The sequence below is a fragment of the Sander lucioperca genome, chromosome 10 (assembly GCF_008315115.2).
Source record: "Sander lucioperca isolate FBNREF2018 chromosome 10, SLUC_FBN_1.2, whole genome shotgun sequence".
Lineage (NCBI taxonomy): Eukaryota > Metazoa > Chordata > Actinopteri > Perciformes > Percidae > Sander > Sander lucioperca.
In genome coordinates this window covers 23,791,978-23,812,648 of record NC_050182.1, presented here as the reverse complement: position 1 = coordinate 23,812,648, position 20,671 = coordinate 23,791,978, and the positions used below count along the sequence as shown (strand labels likewise).

The following is a 20,671-nucleotide window of genomic DNA, read 5'->3' as shown; positions in this document are numbered from 1 at the left end:
TTATTGTGGAGATTTAGCAGCAAGGTGACATAGGAGAGTCATAGGAAAGCCATTCGCACTTCGATATTTTGTTAGATAAAAAAATAATGTTTGACAAATAAGCATCACCAAGTGTTGGGCATACACACACTTGATTAGACAAGGAAAAATGTCATTCAGCATTTATAATAAACTTTTTATTTTTATATATTCATATTTTTTTTGCATCTGTCGAGAACACAGGCTCTAACCATCAAATTCCTGTATGGTTTAAACTAAAACTTAACTAAATGTGCAGAAAAGCAATATTCAATTTACTGGAATAGGACTAGGACAATCAACAAATTGTCACATTTGAGAAGCTAGAACAAGTCACAAAGATCAAGGCTATAAAGTATCAAAGTTTGTACTAGGGGCTACCTGATCCCTCAGATTCAAGGCTAGATAAACAATGGGGCAAGGCCTAAAATGGTCTGGGACCGGTCAGCTGGGCCCCCTGGCAGGTAAATGCAGCCCTACTTTGACCCCTGGGTCAAGTGTAGGCTCCTTAGGTGTGAGGAGGACAAACATTTACAGAATACAGGTTGATAGTTATTAATTTGAGACTGAATTAGGCAGACACAAATTAGTTTTAATTTCAGGGCACACATTAACCCCAGGTAGTGTATAAGTCATTTGAGGGTATACATTACTAAAAGTTGGGTAAAGTGTATTACGCGCAAAATTTAGTACTAATATGAAGGAATAATTTGTCATTTAAGAGAACAAAATATATTTGAAGGAACGATTAAAAGTTTCTCATGACCCGTCACTTACGGCACTCTATTATTTCCGAAAGCACATAAACGCAGCTTGCCTCCACTCACAAATTAAACTCTATCAAAGTAAAGCCAAACAACCATGAACGGACGTGGTTAAAATCTGTGTAGATTCCCAATTTAACCGCCGTTGTAAAGATACCGACTAGCTGATCGAGGATATGTTACTTTTCAGAACGTTTTTATTTAACTGTCCCTCAGTTACAGGAAGTGACATCAACACACACACACTCCTTTTGTCTGACGGCGTTATCCGGGGGAAGTGAAGATAGAGGCAGCTGCAGCTGCTTCACCGGAGGGAGAAAAAAAAATCTTAAAAAAAAAAAAAAAAAATCTTTAAAAAAAAAAAAAAAAGAGCGAAAAGGCAAAAACTTCACTGGTTTACAGGAATTTGCACTTATTTGGAAACAGTGTCCAAGTTGTCCCGAGCTACGGGAGTTCCGGGGAGGGAGACGTAGTCGTCGTTACCGGTAAACGCTACTATTCTCCGTGCCGTCGGTAGTATTTTTTTGGTAGATTTAGCTACATGACTCTGCTGCCGCCTCTCCACCCGTCCACAGCCGGAAGTCTGTAAGGATGGTCTATTGGTTTTTTTCTTTCGCTTCAGTTTTTTTTATCCTTTGGTTTTTTTTGCTTTGCTTGTTATTTTCTTCCCAAGCAGCTGCAGGAGGGTAACGTTACTACAGACACACTGTGCTGTGTGCTAGCTAACTGTATGTTAATCAGCACGTCGGGCCTGATTAACTAAGATGCAAGCAGCCGAAATTGAGTCGTTCTGTTGAGCTACGGCCTATTGTAAACAATGCATATATCTGATTTGTGGTATTTCATAAAAGTTACCTTTAGGTTTGGTGTGTTGTTGTTATTAAGCGTGATGTGGGTCTGTTGAGCCAACTTCTAGCTAAGAAGTTGAATCTGCTGTAAATAGCCTATACCACACAATTGAGGTCAGTTATTGTATGGTGGTGCTCAAACCAATTAAATCCACACCTTACAGTTGAAGTCCAGTAAAGAAAGCTGAACATTGCATCACATGTTTGATGTAATTAACTTTACAGGAGCATACTATTTAATGGAAACGTGACGTTATACATTTTATTTTTCCTAATCTTAATCTCAGAGACAGACCACATAGGTGGTCTTTTGCTAATCAGTTAGTTATTAAAACGATATATGTTATTTTGTCAGTCAGAATACCTTTCGTTTATCTCTTTTTTTCTTTAATTGTAATTTTGCCTGTAGGATCCTACAAGGCTGGGCCTAAGGCTGAATGACCAACCAGCCAAAGTGAGCAACTTCCCCAAGAGCCCCACACCTGCAGGAGCCCTCAGACCCCCAGCTTCACTGTGTGGCAATTAGTTTGTGGTAAGATATATTGACTTGTCATAGTAGGAAAACGGGGACAGTGTGTCAGTGAGACAGCGTGCACAATATGAGGAAACTGAAGCAACTAAATGGAATTCAGCCATCATATAGGGTATAATGTCAGTATATGCAGTATCAATTGACATGCTAAGGCCCTTATGGTTGGTCCAGCTTTATTACCTGATCTGGAGACCGTGTCTTAAAGAGGGATCCTGTGTGGAAATTAAAGAGGAGCTCCACTAATTTTACACATTCAAGTCTTTTTTTACAGGTCTTGAGGAGTACTATGATTTCATCTGATATTTTGATGCGTATTCCTAAATTAAATTGTGTTCAATATTACCATGCAGCAAACCTGGAGAGTAATAGGGAAGCAGGAGCTCATTTCTGCCCTGGGTCCACTAGCAGGTGAATCGGTTCATGGCTGGGCCCTTTAAAAAAAAAAATATTAATATTAATTAAATATTTATTATTATTATTCTGGAATTTTCCTGGAATAATATCCTGAGGAGGCAAATGTAGCATATCCTCATTGGTGTGGGGAATCACCTGTCTCATTGATGTCTTCATAGTTGCAAATGTAAGCCTGTAGTACTACTGTATGTTCACAAATACTACTGATATTGGTAAGTAGGGTTAGGTCTTGTATTAAAAGATCTCTCAGTGAAGTTGGGAATGATAATCAGTTACACTTTTTTGTAAATTTTGTGGTTGAGGTTTTTTTGCACTTTAGTTTACATATGGGTAATTTGAGTTAAGAAGGATTGTTCCTTTAGCTGCTATGATCTGTGCACTGTTGGTTATGTCTTTGTAGTATTTGTATGTAACATTTATTATTGCAAAGTAACCAGTGGTAGTATTTACTAGGTCATTACAATAATTAATTTGCTGCTTTTGTGTCATTGCAGAAATGATGGAAGACTCTCATTTTAATTCATCGTATTTCTGGTCTCCCATCCCCACTGTATCAGGACAGGTAAGTCTGGACAATAAATCAAGAATATATAGTTTATTTAGGGTTGACATGAAGAAGAAAGACGCTCCTTTGAGGAGTGTTCTTTGACAAGAAGAGGATTGAGGGAGACCAGTCTGAGTAATGAAATGAAAAATATCCTCTTTACTGACAGATTGAGAACGCCATGTTCCTGAACAAGGTGAAAGACCAACAGGAAAAGAATGCTTCCTTCTCTTCTTCCCCTGCATCCCACTACCAAACAGCTCTTCTCACCATCCCCACTCCTGGGACAAAGACAGATGGAGGAGGGCAGGCTTGTAGTGTGGCACACCTCCACCCGGCGGCTCACAGCACCCAGAACATGCTGTCTGTCCCCTCCACAGGCATCATGACAGCAGGTGAGTGTCTCTGCATAGAGAACCCTCTGGATCTTTCTCAGTTTGAGACTAATTATGTTTATTCCACGATACATGACTTAATATCTAATGATCAAAGGGCAAAGTAAAATCAGACCAATGTAAAACAACAACAAAAACCCAAAGGTTGAGGCTGGATTAAGTTTAGTTCTGAACCATAAAATAACAGTGATGCAATAAATGATTTAGTTCATCAGAACAATTTGAAATTCCAGTTACCTTCAAACAGCACTGTGGGTTAAGAGCACACATTGCCAGTAGAAGAACTGTGGGCATTTACGCTACAACCTCAGGCCTTCCTTTCAAATAATGGAACAGCAGCGCTGTGCTGTCACACTCTTTTGTAGCGCTATCGTGACACTTCCAGGTTTCGTATAAGGTACACAACATTGGTTGGTAATATTTCATTTTTTAAATGGAATAGCCGGGAATTCTAGACAAATTCCTGAACTTCAAGGACAGACTATCATGGGAATAACACCGTCCACAAGGATCAACTTTGAATTTTTGAATTTCGTACTGCCTATAGTTTACCTTTTTTGTAACGTGTGATCTTTTTTTGTTTGTTTCTTCCTTTGTCACTTCCTGTGAAGCGGGTCTGGTCATCACAACTCCTCAGGGAACACTAGTCTCTCCCACCTCCTCTCAGTCGTTTGTCTCTGGTCATCCAGCAACGACCATGATTGTTTCAGCTCTCCATTCTGCAGGTAAAACACATGTAATGATAACACACATATCATGTGATATATATTGTATATGGATCTAAAATGTACTGCCTTAATAACATTTTCTGTGACAAAGGCTCTTATTACAATTTATAATTCTGCAACATTTAATGATTTTTTTTTTAGTGATTTGGAACATGATCAGACCTGTTGGCTTCTGTGAGTGTTCTCACTTTGCTATGCCATGAAAGAGAAAATAAAATTAGGTTTTGTTCAGCGTGCTCTTAATGATATCTCTAAATTATGAACCCAATTGAGCATTTCTTTTTAAAGCACAGATTGACACAAAACAATAAACCCAGAAAATAAGCAGCTGATGATTTAATTTCTTATCCAGGCTGTGCCAATAACTTATGGTTCTACGCCTTTAAATGAATACGTCTTTAAAAAAGTTTGAAAATATCTTCCACGTGCAGCAGATGCTGTCACAGTTTGCTTATAAAATATTGGTATATTTGTGCTTTTTGTTTATTTAAAACTTTTTGTAGGAATCAATATTCAGGGCTTTATGATCATCCGTTTTTTTTTTTTTGTTTTTTTTTTTTATAAGACTAAAAAGACAGTAAAGACAGTAAAAACGGACTTTCAGTAAGAACATTTTTTACCATGATGTCCTTACTCAAATGTTAATTACACCTGAAAAAATAAGCACAGTTAAAAACATGAGACTTCCTGCACCATACTTTGATTATCTGTTTGATATTAATATACCCACAGACCAACACGTAGAGGGCAGTTAATATAGAGAAGAACTCAATAGTATTCTCCTTTCTTTACTCGTGCTGTTGATCCTGTTGTAGACAAAAAAGAAGGGGACGGGGCGCCCCATGTTGTTGTGATGCCGGCGCCCTCCAAACGAGGCAGAAAGAAGAAGACAACACTGTCTAGGGTCGGTCCTGCAGGAAATGAAACCCTAATACTGGCTCATCTGACAGCTGGTGGCCAGGTAAGAAAATAACAGACGTAGAAAGGGAAAAATAATAAAATAGATCATAAAAAGATGATCAAATAACTCTTTATTATTTTTGACAGGTGGCATCTTTGCACCATCAGACTGGAGACCCATATGAGCTGTCAGAGGAAGACCATGGCCCAAAAGACAGCACTAAGACATACAGGTATGGTGCCCAAAAAACAAACAACACCTGTCGTGCTTCCCCATTTCTCCTCGCTTTAGCTGTGGAATGCAAACACACCTGTTCCTCTGTGTTCTGTCAAAATCAAAATAGAGATGTTCAGCTTTCATAGGTGAACTAGGCGCTGCTGCATAAGCATCTGACACACACATACACCTCTTCTAAACACACTTCACTGCATGTTGTGGCAGAACATGCCTGCTCTATAGTGGATGGTTGATTCCTTCTCTTAATGTATTTGAGAAATACATCAGTAATTCATAGACGCTCTCTCCGCCTCTGCACACACTGGACATGAATCGCTACCTGCCCTCTACTGTCCTCTTTAACTTTATATAGCATGCTCTTTGAGTTGTAAACTCTCAAGCACTCTTGTGTCCTGCTTTTTCACTTTTTATAGTATCTACGTACCTTTCCCTGTCAGTTTTCACTGATTTCTCCCTTGGCATCTTTCCCTGTGTTTACCCCCTCCCACTTCTGTCTTCATTGATATATCTTATATTGTTCATTTTCCTTTTTATTGTGAGTTTCATTTTCTATCATATATTATTTATTTCTGTGGGTCAATGCTTCATTGCCCTGTCTCCAACTTCATTTCCATCTTCTCGTGTGTCTCTTTTCTGTATACGTGTCCCTCTTCCTTCTTCTTGTTCTTCCATCCCGCCCTCCCATTTCTGTGTCTCTCCGCCTGTAGGTGCCGGATGTGTGCGGCGACCTTCCTCAGTAAGTCTGACATGCAGATCCACTCCAAGTCGCACACAGAGGCCAAACCTCACAAGTGTCCACACTGCGCCAAGTCATTCGCCAACTCCAGCTACCTGGCCCAGCACATCCGCATCCACAGCGGGGCCAAGCCTTACACCTGCTCCTACTGCCAGAAATCTTTCAGGCAGCTCAGTCATTTACAGCAGCACACACGGTACTGCAGACCCCTCCTCCCCGTTACAGACCACGTACCATATTCCCCTGTCCTCTTAAGTTGCCCTGCCAAGTCCCTTTTTTGAAGTCCAAACTCCTGTCTTCTTCTTCCTCTGGCAGAAGAGATTTGAGGAGTGTGCAGACACATATTACACTGCCTTGTAGATGTTGGCTACCAGTTCCATCCAGAAGTGACCTTTTCAGAAAACTCAAATGACACCTTTTTAAGTTTGGGCTTTGTCCATAAGAAGATTTTCCATAATTTATACAATAATCAGAATGGCCATTTGAAATGCATGGATCTCTGTTATATTAATTGATACAGTGATAATATTTACCCTTTTTTCATTTGTGTGTGTATGTGTACAATACTTGCTTTTCTCCATACTTGTTTGCATTGCATTTTCCCACTTTACATGTTTCTTTTATCTGCATGTCATTTCTCTTGCCAGTGCTTCTTCAGCAGAAACACACACACACACACATTTAGAAAAACATGTTGAAATGAAGGTTTAAAGGCAGTCTTGTGCTTCCCCAATTTAACCCATTGTGTTATTGTTTGGTATACTTCCTTTTCAATGCTTTTTCTTAAATTCTCCATTGAATGGCGATGTGTCGTAGAAATCCTTTGCTGCCATGGTCTGCTTTCCTGCTCGCTGCTTATTTTGTAGTCATCTGTTGCTGTTCTGTTTTGGCTGTCATCAAATCAATTTACAGTCATTTCTGGAGGAATGTTGATCTTTATGGATGAATTTGTGAAACCCTTTGAATTACAATTGTTACATTCAATATTTTGTCCTTCTGTTTATACATCCAAATCATCCAGGGCACAAAGATACACGGAAATAGGGCAGAGTCAAAATAATTTTGCTTTATTCTGTGACTGTGATGTATATTTATGAATACATTACATTTAAAGAAATATAAATTACATTTGACTCTGTAGAGCAGTAAAAGTGTAAAATTATAAAGATTTTTTGTTGGCTTTTGTTAACGGTTTTCCAAATATTTTAGTGCTTCTCTTTACTTGTTTGCAGTAGCCTTCCTGACAAGTTTTGAAAAATTGAGGGAATCACTTTGCAGTATGTGCCAAGCACAGTATCATATGTTTTTTCTCAGTCTCTGTCTCAGTTCTCTTTCACCCTCCTGTCTGCCCTCATCAGGAACCACACAGAGTCAAAGCCTCATAAGTGTCCCCATTGTACCAAGTCATTTGCCAACTCCAGCTACCTGGCCCAACATGTCCGCATCCACACTGGAGTGAAACCCTACACCTGCTCCTACTGCCAAAAGTGCTTCAGACAGCTCAGTCATCTTCAGCAGCACAACAGGTAAGTGAGTTACTGGTCTTGGGTTTCTCAAGTCTTTCTGCGGTCAGGTTAGATCACCATGAAAGTGATAGGAGTCTGTGTATGTACATGTATGTGATTGTCAGTGTTGTAGAACTCTAGATCGGTCTTGGTCTCAAGACCAATTTTTGAAGGTCTCAGTCTCTTCTCGGATTTGACCACATTTTTACCCGTTACTTTTGTCTCGGATAAAGAGGACTCAAGATTTTATTTCAAGACCGGTCAAGACCACAACTGCAGGGATTTCGCTAAATTGCCTGTGCATTGTCTGATTTAGGCCTATGTGTTAACATTTGCAAATGCAACCAATAACCTGACACAAATCTAATTTGAAATTTGTTACCGTAAACCCCCTTCTCCCTGCCCGCTTTACACACACTCCCAAGAAAGTGAATGCAGGAAACAGGAGAAGATGCTCTGGCTGTCAAACACAAATCTGGTCTTGGTGATGACTTGGTCTCGTTTTAGGTGGTCTCGACAACAACACTGGTGTTTGTTTGTCTTTTTTTATTCAGGATTCACACCGGAGATCGGCCATACAAGTGTATCCAACCAGGATGTGAGAAATCCTTCACGCAACTCTCGAATTTACAGGTGTGAAATATTTTCATTTTCTTCTCATACAGAGAGTGCATGTAATGTGTTAGTTATTCCTTGTCTCAGTCACTGTACTGTAAAACTTTTTTCTTCAATTACCAATATTTCCCAGTCCCACCGGCGTCAACACAACAAGGACAAGCCCTACAAGTGCACCAACTGCAATAAAGGATACGTAGATGCAGCGAGCCTGGAGGTGCACATGTCCACTCACACAGTCAAGCACGCGAGGATCTACTCGTGTGGTCTCTGCAACCGCACTTATACCTCAGTAAGACAAATGTCCATTTCTGAAGTGCAGTTCTACATGAAAGACTATGAATCAGACACCTGGCAGCTATTTTACACAATGTAATTATGTGTCCCATGGTTCCCCTCTTCCTATCCTTCCCTCATCTCAGGAGACGTATCTGGTGAAACACATGGAGAAACACAACCCAGACCAGCTAACTGCACCAGCAGCACAGGCGGCACAACAGAACCAAAGCCAGGGTCAGAGCCGGGTAGACGGCGCAGATGGAGGATCAAGCCAACCTGGGGGAGCTGGGAGCGGAGGAGCGGGCGGAGGCCAGCAAGGACAGAGCCAGAGCAACTACCCCCAGACAGAAACCATCTCCTGTCCATTTGACCTCCACCAATACAAGACAGTGTCTGCCAGTGACATCCAGTACAAACCTGTCAGCATAGCTGACATTACTTCCCACAAGAACCTCTGTCTCACTGTGTCAGCATCCACCATTCAAGTGGAGCACCTCAACTCTTAGAGGTGATGACAAGGAGGGAGTTTGGGGGGGTGGGGAAGTTAAAATTGATTCAAGAAATTGAGGATGGAGTGTCGAGGAATAAAAGCAATACTAAGATGATAGAAGAACTTTGGAACACATGACTGTGCCTGGCTGATGGTTTGAGGCAGACAGGACGAACAATATGGTGACATGATATACTGAAGACTATAATTTGACTTTATTTTTTTAATTTGTCTTTTTTTCTGTCTGCCTTGTTTGATTTGTTTTGCTTAGCTGTCCTGTCTGAGTAGAAAGTGCATGTAAAGGCTGCAATAAAGTGTGTTTCAGTCCATCACAGTGATGGTTTTATGATAGGAAGAGAGTCAAAGTGCTTCTCTTCATTGTTGTTTCATCACCTCATGCTCTTCCCTACAAATACAGCTTTGGGCATAGCAATTTATGGTCTCTCTGTTAGGGGAAATGGTAGTTGACTGTGAAGGTAAATTTTTGTACTTTCATACAGAGACTTTCAGTTTTTACATCAATGGTATTACCTCTACTATTGTAAAATACATGACTGCAATTATTTCTTTTTAACCTTAAAACCAACATAGAGGTAATTTTCCTTTTCAGGAAAGAGAAAATATCAATCAAGTATATATAGATACTACCAGTTTATAAAGATGATTGTGTGTTTAAAAGATGTGATAATCCATATAACCAATTTACCCATTCGCAGGCTTTCACATAACCTTTTGGTCAGTGATGGTTCACGTTTCATGTAATCCTATTGTACTGCTTTTTGTGTATGTCCTAAAAATAATGTTATCCAAATGTGTTCTTGCTATGATACTTCCATAACAATGTTTAATAGTTCTTTATAGAAATACTGACACATGAAATTTGTCTTTTTTTCCGGCTTATAATACAATAAACCCTCTCATATGTTTCAGTCTAATGCTAAGTTATTTATTTTTATTTATTTGCCACAGTGGTTTTATATAGGGACATTGATTCAGGGCTGTTACTAAAGAAATATAATACAATAGTTTTTTCAATCAATTCAATTCAGCCTATAAAATCTCAGAAAATATTGAATATGCCCATAACAATTTCCCAAAGCTCAAGTTGACCTTTTAGATTGCAGTCCAAAATTTAATATATCTAATAGTCACATTTGAGAAGCTAACTTTTATTTTTTTATTTATTTTTTTGCCATTTTGGCCTAGAACAAAGACTGAAGTTTATTTAATTATCAAAATAGGTGTTGATTAATTTTCTGTCAGTTTAGTAATAATTCGACAAATTGTGTCAGCTCTACAATCATAACATGTAAATACCTTTTTACTTTTGTCAAGAAACACTATTACCAGGATATTTGAGATGTGTAACAGCTGAAAAACGTAGGCAAACACTATGCTGCTTGTGTTTTGCATGCTAGTCTTACTAGTATAGATACTCAATGATGCTACTGTGCATCATGTAAGCATGCCTGCTGGAATGTGAAAGTGAGGTGTTTACAAAAGTGGACTGTGCCATTAAAGAGGAGGGGGTTTAATGTCAGTTAAGGCAACATTTTGTTGGTACATGTACATAATAGTACTTGGAGTAAGGCTGTTTACTCGGCGTAAAGTTAATTCTAAATAAGACCATTTAAATAAAGCCAATAAGAGCTAAATTCGGGCAGTCTGCGAACACTGAAATGTAGTCTCGTCCACCATTCTCTGCGGTCTGCAGTGGATATGGCGTCACTAAAAAGTGTAGGAGTCGAGAAACTTCATGCATGTAAATAACGGCAAGAAGCAAGCTGTAGGTAGCAATACGCAGTACATAGCTATATATATTATCCAGCTTACTTTTTAACTATGCCCCGGAAAAAGCCATTTAGCAACAAACAGAAGAAGAAACAGCTACAGGTCAAACGGGAGAAAAAGAGAGGTAACGTCATGTGCTGTAGCGTTACCATGCTAGAGTTAGCAGTTAGCTAACGGTTCTTGCTCCACTGCTAGCTAGCTAAGTTAAATGTAGTAAATTAGCAACCCGTTTGTCTGTGGGTCTGTGAGTTATATTTTAAGTAGAGCATCAAACCACTTATTTAAGCCTGTAAAATAAACCTCAATGTTTTCTGTTTGCTAACGTTAGCTGTAATAACAACCGATGTGACGTAACTTGACTTCGGACTTGACGGGTGTAACATCTCTTAATGTATCCATGGTGTAAATAGTACAACAGAATAGCACAGGCTTGTGCGTTTGTTACAGAAGCATCAGAAATTGCATAATCATTTTAATTTTAGACCTTAATGATACAAGATAGAGTGCCAAATTAGTAGAGGCCGTTGGTAGTGTACTGTCATTGAGCAGATGTTGGCTCAAAGATTTCCATGTGCTTGAAATATATTGAAGCACATGATTACATTATTTTATTTCAAAACCCTGTTTTGAAAGGTATAGGAATATTATACCAGTAAGGCACTTTGAACATTTCTTTAGGTCTTTCTGAGTTCATTTATACCATGACTTGTAAGAAAGTGACTCATATTCAAAACCAGGCCAGTCTGTTAAGAATCCGAATGAGATTTATTAAACGTTTTCACTTGCATGGAATTTGCCTTGGTGTGTTTGGTGCATACAATACACAATAAACATATGAAAGGGAATAAACAACAAGAGAGCAAAGTACTGCAACCGCCAATAACTTAAATATAGAATAGAAATATTACAATAAAAATATGTAAAGTAATGAAATGTAACCAAGTATGAAGTCATTCCAGACGATGTTAGTAGGTCAAACTACCTGTTATTAACCAAGGTCAAACACCATAACTTCGTCAGTGCAGGAGGCTATTGTAGAGCCAGAACAATTTGAAACAAGCACTTGTAACTTTTTTTTTTCTTATTCTTCCTAAGTTGAAAGCGTTTTTCAGTTCATGTCAATGAAAGTGGTCAGCATTTAGCCGTAGGAAGAAGCCACATTTCCTCTTGAATTGGGACTTTGCTGAGGCCACCTGATTAGAAGCATACTGACTATCTGTGATAGTCGATATAAGTGGAAAAAGTAGACATTGGTATTGGATATTTTCCTGCGTTTGACTGCGATTCCTGATCTTTACCCCTGACTTCCAGGTGACACAGGTTCAGGGCCGAGTAGCCGCAATGCTAGTGTGGAGCGAGGAGGAGAGCGACAGTCGGACACCTCAGACAGTGAGACCACTGATGTTCGGAGAATAAATCAACAGCCCTTTGGCAGAGAAGGTAGATATGACCCCAACAGGTGAGTTGTCGTTATCATTACTAATACTCCCTTTGATTTACTTTCATTAAAAGAATGATATTGTGGAAGATGTAAAATTCTGCTGAGATGAATACACATTGTGCATTTGGTGTCTCTTCTTTGACAGTCAGTGGTACCTAAAATGCATTGCCTGGAGTAGCAGCAGGATGCTTGAATTGATAATAAAGTCGCTACTCTATGATAATGAATTGGAGTAATATGTCAGAGCATGCATGTAATAAGTAAAGGAGGCCAGTTGTAGCAATGTGACTTTGTTTTATTGGGAATGGCTTTCTTGATTGGTCTAATTTAGTTGTAGAAAACACCATACTCTGTATTGTCAATGTCAATGTGATGAGAAGTTAAATCTAGAAAAAGTAGATTATCAGGTAGATGCATGTTTTGAAATGATTTCAGTCTTCAATCTTTAGATATTAGCAACCCAATGCTAGGTAAGCCTTATTGTCGCCCCCCCCCCCTCCCCTCCTGTCTTCAGGTTCCGATTGCACTTTGAGAAAGAGAGCAAGGAGGAAGTGGAAAAGAGGAAGAAGTTGGCCAGGGAGAAGGTGTTGCAGCCAGTCTCAGACAAAGAACTTGAGATCAACATCAGTGACATCTTCCCCTCAGAGAAAGGTCTGGCTGTTTTTAATGCTTTCCACATGACATCCTCAAAATAAGCTAAACAGATGAGTAGAGTAGGTTAATGGAGTGGGTCACTGCTTGACACGCTGAAACTTAATTATTCACTGCCAGGTCTTGGTTTCCCACTACGACCGCCTTGGAGTTATGAGATGACACGAGAGAACCTGCTGAGGAAAGAGGAGAAGATGTATAGAGACTACCTGGATGACATGCACTCCAGAAACCCCACTGGCTCTCTCAGCCACTTTGAGCACAACCTGGAGGTAAGTTACTTAATTCATACACTCTCCAGTGCTTTTTGACCATCAAAGTGCCAGTGCTGGACCAGAAACTCTTTTTCTTTCCTTAAATTATTTATTTTCGTTTTGTTTTGAAAATCGGACAGTTAGGTGACCAGATGTGGGGCAATGTGAATGACGCAGATTAATTTTTTGTTTTACAAGTTTCAACATTGTGTTAACCCAAATGAACTTACAGTTGTTACTGAATATTTAATGCCTCAGTTCAGATAATTTTCCAGTCTTTGTCCTAGCAATTAATCCAGCAAGTCACAATTCACTCCATTCTTTGTACTAAGTCCCACACCAATAAAGGTCAGACCTAGCCAATTTTCTGATGAACCAGGATTAGTCCATTTATTAACGTTCTCTGGTGTACACACTTGCTCTTGAGCCTCTATGCCCTCAGTGTTAATTGTTTTCTTTAGCTGAGAGCGGTAGGTTTAGCGTACAGCCATAGAAACATTTTTATTATATGAGATCCAGGTTTTAAAAGGAAGTACCTTTTCTGTGCAAAATGAGTATTTATGAATCCTGTTAAAACATTTGACAAAAGATAACAGCATGAAGTAATCCTGCTTATAGACATAACTGGTGAGGCTGTTATCCAGCATATAACGCCAGGACATACCATGAACTGAATATTTCATTGTGGTGAAGTTAGATCATGTGGAGATTTGTAAGAATTGTTTTACATGCCTGTGTATTGTCTGGTATGTTCCACTGGGGACAAAGTACCATCATGCTCTGATATTGCTCAGTTTTGCTCAGGCTGTAAAAATGGTAACGCTATTTTTCAAAATCAAAAACCCTGCAGATCATTTAATTTCAAAGCGTGTTCTGAGCTCAGGAGGCACATCACAGCAGAAGCAGCTGGTGCTGTAATAAGTGTCTCTAAGTAATCTAGAGATGATGGCTTTTTAAGTGGAGCTGAGGAACAAAATGATGCCTGTTTGACTGGATATTATTATTATAGTATTAAAAAGAAACCTTACATTAAACAGAATAATAAATATTATCTTATAGTACTTTTAGTTTTAATAATCTGAAATGAACACGCCGACTTATTGGGACTTTAGCTTATTCACCGTAAAAGTCCATAGGGTAACATGAGACACAGCCATCTTCTAACTGTATTTAAACTGGGAACTATATTCTCAGAAAGGGCGAAGCACTGCTACTTGGGCGGAGTGATATGCTTGCAGCACCTGAGAAGCCCCGAGCAGAGAGTAGCAGTGCTTCGCCTTTCTGAGAATATAGTTCCCAGTTTATATACAGATAGAAGATGGCTGTGTCTCGTGTGACCTTGTTATTTGTACCCACTGTGACTATACAAATCACAACATGTAAATAGGAACATGTTGGCGTTATTTTGTCACTTACTCGGAGCAGTAGGCTAGTTGGAACCGGTTACCTCCAGGATCCGTGCTAGGCTAAGCTACCGGTGGAGCCGACAACACGCACGGAGATGAGAAGGGTATGTATGGACTTATCTATCTAACTCTGGGGGTTACGGTGAATAAGCTAAAGTCCCAATAAGTTGGCGTGTTCCTTTTTAATTTACTATTCTTTCCTAATAATTTGTCCTGCTGATTAAGAACAGAAATTGTGAATTTATAGATGGACATGACTTTGTTTTGTTTACAGTATTAAACTTCACCTTACTTCCCATTCCTTTTTTCATTCTTTTAGACATGGAGGCAGCTATGGAGAGTGTTGGAGATGTCAGATGTCATCCTGCTCATCGTGGACATCAGGCACCCGGTAAGCAAAAGCCTGCGGGATGGATCAGACCACTAGATGGAGACACAGTGTCTGAAAATCTGACATGGTCTCTTAACTGACACACATTTTCAAATTTGTCATGTTTTTGTTGCACCTAAAGTGATTGTTCACATTATAACAGACCTTATTTTTATTTTGACAGGATATGTCGAGACAAAATAAAAGTAATATTGACAACATGGAAAGATTTAAAGACAATTAGTACTGAACATAGAAGTACATTTAGGGGGCGCCTGGGTAGCTCACCTGGTTGAGCGTGCGCCCCATGTACAGAGGCTCAGTCCTTGTCCCAGCGGCCGAGGGTTCGGTTCCGTCCTGCGGCCCTTTGCTGCATGTCATCCCCCTCTCTCTCCCACTTTCCCGACCTCATCTGTCCTGTAAATAAAGGCAATAAAAGCCAAAAAAAGAAGTACATTTAGGAGCAAAGAAAGGGAGAAAATGATCCTATCCGATACTGAAATATATTACTAGGTCCATGGTTTTAGAAGTCACATTTTGTTGGTTTTCTGGCGCTTATTGTTTGACGACAAATGAAAGTCATATTATGTATTTGGATAAATAAGACCCTTAGATCAACAGTTCAGTTTAGCAATGTCTCAAAATATTTCACATTGACCATTTGTTGTTCTTCATAAGTGTCTCATTGAATCTTTTGAATCTTTGTAGTTTTGTTGATAAAGTGAGGGGAAATGGGTTTATTTAAGGTTCTTATGTCTTTAAGTTGTGTCAATATAATTTGTTACTCATGACTTAATTTCCGAGGTAAAATTAAATCCAGTTCTTTGGTTCTAATTATAAGACTTCAGCTCCTGACCTACTTATTCTAACTTTCAAGCCAGATATAGTTTGTGTTTAAGAGAATTCACTTTCTCTATTTACAGTTTCCAGTATTAATGTTAAGTTAAAAACAGCACAACTTGTCTCGTTTCTATTAATAAGCATGTGATCTAGTAGTTTATTTGTTGAATAGGTCATTATTGCTGTTTTAATAATGGGCATCCTCATTTAAACCACCCAGGTGCTGCAGTTCCCTCCAGCCCTGTACCACTACATCACAGGAGATATTCAGAAGCAGGTGATCCTGGTGTTGAACAAAGCCGACCTGTGTCCTCCCCCAATGGTGATCGCCTGGAAACACTACATGGCCTCCCAGTTCCCCCACCTGCAAATAGTCTGTTTCACCTCCCACCCTGGACAGCCCTACAGCACAGGTGAGGAGAGGGAGAGTAGCAGGCAGGGAGAAAGTGGTCGGGTAGAGGATGGAAAAGATAACAATAGACAGACATTGAAATTGTAATAAACCTGCCACTCAGTGAATTTTTTTTAGTGCAACATCACCAGAATAACCCGACTGACTCTTGTTGCATTGAGAATAACCATCTGTCTGTCTGCTGACTTGTAGTACTCCAGAAGAAGAGGATGAGGAAGAAGGCTGACTGGAGTCACGCTGGAGGTCCTTTAGATATCCTGAAGGCCTGTCAGGAGATCACAGCAGGGAAAGGTGGGTGTCTGTCCACTTCTAATCTTGCATACTCATAACAAAGCCATAAAAACCTCCGTCAGTTGTCTCTGTAAACGTGACTCTTTGCATATTCACATTTGTTTAAAATGTTACTTCTTGTTTTCAAAGTTGACCTATCCAGCTGGGAGCAGAAGATTAAGAGAGATGCTGTTGCTGAGCATCTGGATGGGGAGCAGCTGGATGAAGGAGCGGAGACGGTACTGATGGAGCATCAAACTGACAGCGCTATGGAGATGAGCAGCCCATCCCATGAGCTGTACAAAGATGGGGTTCTCACGCTGGGCTGCATAGGTATACTCTGAGTTTACACTGAGAAATAGAACCCTGTAGCCAGATACAGTGAAACTTTTGTGAGAGTTTTTTTGATTATTCCAAAACTATTTCTTGCAAAGAAAAGCAGTTTCTAAGAAACTCCTTAACTGGGATATTTTCTCAAGATCTTAACCAGTTTTCTTTTTTTCCTTCTTTTTTTTTAACTTTACAAAGATAATTGCATCAAAATATGAAGCACCTTTCTCTCCAATCCCCTGGACAACTTCAGGCTAACATCAGCAAACCAAATTGGGGACATCATTTGTAGATATTAAAGATTGATCTTAAACCTATCCCTTCTTTCCCCCCACAGGCTTTCCAAATGTTGGTAAGTCATCAGTTATAAACAGCCTGGTGGGGAGGAAGGTGGTGAGCGTGTCTCGAACCCCAGGCCACACCAAATACTTCCAGACTTACTACCTCACCCCGACAGTCAAACTCTGTGACTGCCCTGGACTGGTTTTCCCCTCCCTGGTCAATAAACAGTTGCAGGTACAACATCACTTTTGTGTACTTGAGAGCAGGTGTGACTTGACTTGAGTTTACCTGCCTGTTTAGCTCAATAAAAACATAATTATTATTTTTATTTTTATTTTTTTTAAAGAGCGCACTCACACACCTTTGGGAAGATGGATTATTGATTTTATCTTTCAACTGTTAATCTTTTGTAGACTATGTTTATGTCATTTTCAAAAAGTTTGGACCTCGCAGGTTTTTCTTATTGATTTTTTTTTTTTTTTTTCTTTCTCCCCCTTGGCTTTTATCTGTGCCTTTTTCTTTTCTTTTGTCTAGATTCTGGCAGGCATCTACCCAGTGTCTCAGCTGCAGGAGCCCTACAGCTCAGTTGGTTATCTGTGTGAAAGGACTCCTTTCCGCTCTGTGCTGAAGCTCACACACCCCAGTTTGATGGAGAACAAAGCCCATAATAGAAGCCAGGGGTCTGAAGAGCTCAACTGGACTGCCTGGGATGTGTGTGAAGGTAAGTTTGGGACACCCACCATTCTAATTTGTTGTCGCTTTTAAGAGTTTGGGAATCTTATGTGCACAGTTACTCACCTACCTCACCACCACCTTCGTACACCAAAATATTAAGATGGCCAACTTCCCTTAATAGGCACCCAAGTCGTGGCCCATTATCGATAAAATATAAACATCTTTAAAAGCCAATCTCCACTTTGAGCCAGTGATGTTTGAGATGTGTTGGCTGTTAGAAAAAGAATATCACCAGAGCATGATCTGTTATCTCTCTTCCATCTGTCTTTGCATTCTTTAGCATGGGCAGAGAGAAGAGGCTATAAGACAGCAAAAGCAGCTCGCAATGATGCTTACAGAGCAGCTAACAGTATCCTGCGGTTGGCAGTTGATGGCAGATTGTGCCTCTGCCTTAAACCACCTGGCTACAGCTGCCTGAAAGGTAAAAGAGGCTTTTCCATGACTCATCATTTCAGCTTCAAGTGTATTTAAAAAGGTTAAAACGGCAGGTGGGTGGAATTAATTTATTTCTTTGGATTATTTATGGTCTACAGAGCACTGGGAAAATCACCCAGACCTGCCGGAGATTATTGCACTGCAAGGAAGGACGGCAGTAGATGAAGGAACAGGGGAGAGGGATGATGATGATGAAGGAGAGTCCAGCACCGAGCCAGAGGAAGAGAGAGACCGGGACGCAGACGACGATGAGGATGGAGATGATGAAGATGAGGGGTTTGGACATCCAATACGGAAGGAAGATAAGCCATCTGGCTTTACTGTCAACATGTACAATGTCCTTCGGGAAAATGAGTGCGAGTGATAAAGACATGCAGACAGCCATAAGTTGTTTCTCTTCCCTGACTTCTCCCCGTTAACCCCAGTGCACTTTTCATTCCTTTTTTTCCTAAATCTGCATTCCTTCTCTCTCTTTTTTCTTGCATCTCCACTCCTCATGTCATTACCTTCTCTGTCCATTAATATGATATATTCTAATGAATTCATCCTGTTTCCTTCTCCCTATAATTTATAGAGCATATTCATGTATTCCATGCTGTGCCTCTGCTCTGCTTGTTTATCTATGAAGCTTGTTCTTTAGTGTTGCTTCTAGGAATGGGTTTGGTTTGGTTTGATTTAATTTAATCTTTTTGCATGTAGTTCTTAGAAGCAAAGGAACAAAGTAACTTCCCTCAGCCTGGAATAATCAGCCTACTGGTTTTCAATCTCTTTATTGATAAGTGACTTCACAGCTGAGATGCCAAAGTTCAGGAAAGGATGATAAAACAAATCAGACGCATTGTCGATATGATGTCATTCACTGGAGCAGCCATTTGGCTCTCAGAGCAGCTGGAGATTTAAGACCATGACACCAAATCTTCTTTATTGACCATAGTTTGTCAAAGGGTGTGGAGATAGGATATGGAAGATATTAGACTATAAAAGTGGAATGAATAAAGCCAACATTTTACACAAATGGTTTTGCGGCTACCAGTACTACGGCTCTGTTAGAGGTTCACTTATTTGAACTTGGTTTTGATTTAGATAATATTGTATCGGAGCGTGATATTTTATTTGGTGGGATTCTACAGTCAGCAGGAAATAAAAAATAAAAAAATGTTTGGAATTGGGGGAGAAGAGTGTTATTGAATCCTGTGTTGCTGGATGAGGCTGTTTCAGGAATTTAACTTGTAGTGTTTTAACTACTAGAAATATGATCCTTAGATGCTGCTGGAGATCTACAGTATTTAGTGTAGGCTTTTGGCTACACTCATTTAGCAAGTTTATATGCTAATGGAAGTACAGTGGGTTTGATCCAACAGAGACTGCTTAACAATCAGTTACAGGTATAGTTTTACATTTTGGGAAATCCGCTTCCTTCCTGAGAGTTCGATGAGAAGATTGATGCCACTCTTGTATCTGAGAATCGTATGGATCTTCTCACCTAACTCTGCATGAAAGTGAATAAGCGTATTTACCACTAACTATTCCTTTAACCACACAGAAAGAGAGACTGGCCATCTTAGCTTCCATTTGTCCATCATTATAAATAACATTACACACTTCATCTGTGTTGTTTCATGAACTATAACTTCAACACAGTTCTCAATTTCAAAGTCAGATCTTTTAATGCTGTTAAGACACCTTTGTCAATGCCATGTTTTTATCAAATTTTCTGTTGAAATTAGAAAAACTGAAATTGTTGCTGTTTGAACGGTCTCTCTCTCTCTCTCTCCCTGTCTCTCTCTCTCTCTCTCTCTCTCACTGTGTGATGGCCCTGCTATAATCCTGAGTGCTGTATTATCGTGTGCTGTTGTACCTCATTTATTTGTTCACTGAGGGAACTCTACAGCACAGTGCTGTGTTACTGTGTAATGCATCACACTGCAGCCACATGCAGTCATGTCTACCATTGGTACAATGTAAAGCAGTTACTCAACACTACCATACTGTTAGAAACAAAACAGACTTTTAGTTGTGTTGATGTGAATTTTTGTTTTCTTTTGAAAATATTAAAACTGACAGTGTCTGGAGAGTGTGGTGTTTAGACTTGAGTTGTGTTCGGGTTGCATTCCTCATTTCATTCCTATGCTAAATGATGACTGGACTGCTTTCTGCAATAAAAGAAAATAATCCTCTAAAGCATATAGGTGTCCGTGACTGTTTTTGTATTTTATTTAAAGACATCTTTAAGATATTTACTTGTAACATGTGAGATAATGTATGTAGAAATACGTTGTCATGTCGGAAAGATCTTTCAATGATGAACCCTCTATGACTTCTTGTTTTAATAAAAAAAAAAAAACACACCCTCCATGCCAACTTCCACTCATTTCAAATATATATAATTAAACTGAGAACCGATGATGTGTGAACTTTTCCTTTAAATGTTTTGAAAAATTTTTAGAG

At 39.5% G+C, this 20,671-nt stretch overlaps 2 protein-coding genes across 4 annotated transcripts; both read left to right on the top strand.

The window, feature by feature from the left end:
• Positions 1-1,042: 1,042 nt before the first annotated feature.
• znf384b (zinc finger protein 384 b) lies at positions 1,043-9,941 on the top strand. 3 transcript variants are annotated; one of them, XM_031299683.2, is made up of 12 exons: positions 1,043-1,267; positions 2,040-2,162; positions 3,071-3,138; positions 3,290-3,515; positions 4,127-4,240; positions 5,059-5,204; positions 5,291-5,376; positions 6,089-6,313; positions 7,476-7,643; positions 8,177-8,255; positions 8,371-8,529; positions 8,660-9,941. In XM_031299683.2, exons 3-12 carry the CDS (start codon positions 3,073-3,075, stop codon positions 9,020-9,022), a joined length of 1,632 nt encoding a protein of 543 aa, XP_031155543.1. In that variant the 5' UTR covers positions 1,043-1,267; positions 2,040-2,162; positions 3,071-3,072; the 3' UTR covers positions 9,023-9,941. The 3 variants fall into 3 exon arrangements, with proteins under 3 accessions (XP_031155543.1, XP_031155542.1, XP_031155546.1); XM_031299682.2 differs by having other exon boundaries at positions 1,082-1,367; XM_031299686.2 differs by lacking the exon at positions 6,089-6,313 and having other exon boundaries at positions 1,092-1,367.
• A 752-nt stretch (positions 9,942-10,693) lies between these two features.
• gnl1 (guanine nucleotide binding protein-like 1) lies at positions 10,694-20,409 on the top strand. Its single transcript, XM_031299697.2, has 12 exons — positions 10,694-10,921; positions 12,109-12,256; positions 12,753-12,889; positions 13,010-13,161; positions 14,869-14,940; positions 15,980-16,172; positions 16,364-16,462; positions 16,592-16,774; positions 17,109-17,287; positions 17,588-17,774; positions 18,069-18,209; positions 18,322-20,409. The coding sequence occupies exons 1-12, from the start codon at positions 10,849-10,851 to the stop codon at positions 18,585-18,587; spliced, it is 1,830 nt and encodes a 609-aa protein (XP_031155557.1). The 5' UTR covers positions 10,694-10,848; the 3' UTR covers positions 18,588-20,409.
• The last annotated feature ends 262 nt before the right edge of the window (positions 20,410-20,671 follow it).

Excerpts from the sequence above, each read along its gene's own strand:
- znf384b (XM_031299683.2), top strand. The coding sequence starts at position 3,073 with ATGATGGAAGACTCTCATTTTAATTCATCGTATTTCTGGTCTCCCATC. Across the intron at positions 5,377-6,088 it reads GACAGCACTAAGACATACAG|GTGCCGGATGTGTGCGGCGA; the intron begins GTATGGTGCCCA and ends CTCCGCCTGTAG. Across the intron at positions 8,256-8,370 it reads CGCAACTCTCGAATTTACAG|TCCCACCGGCGTCAACACAA; the intron begins GTGTGAAATATT and ends AATATTTCCCAG.
- gnl1 (XM_031299697.2), top strand. The coding sequence starts at position 10,849 with ATGCCCCGGAAAAAGCCATTTAGCAACAAACAGAAGAAGAAACAGCTA. Across the intron at positions 17,775-18,068 it reads TGCCTGGGATGTGTGTGAAG|CATGGGCAGAGAGAAGAGGC; the intron begins GTAAGTTTGGGA and ends TGCATTCTTTAG. Across the intron at positions 18,210-18,321 it reads TGGCTACAGCTGCCTGAAAG|AGCACTGGGAAAATCACCCA; the intron begins GTAAAAGAGGCT and ends TATGGTCTACAG.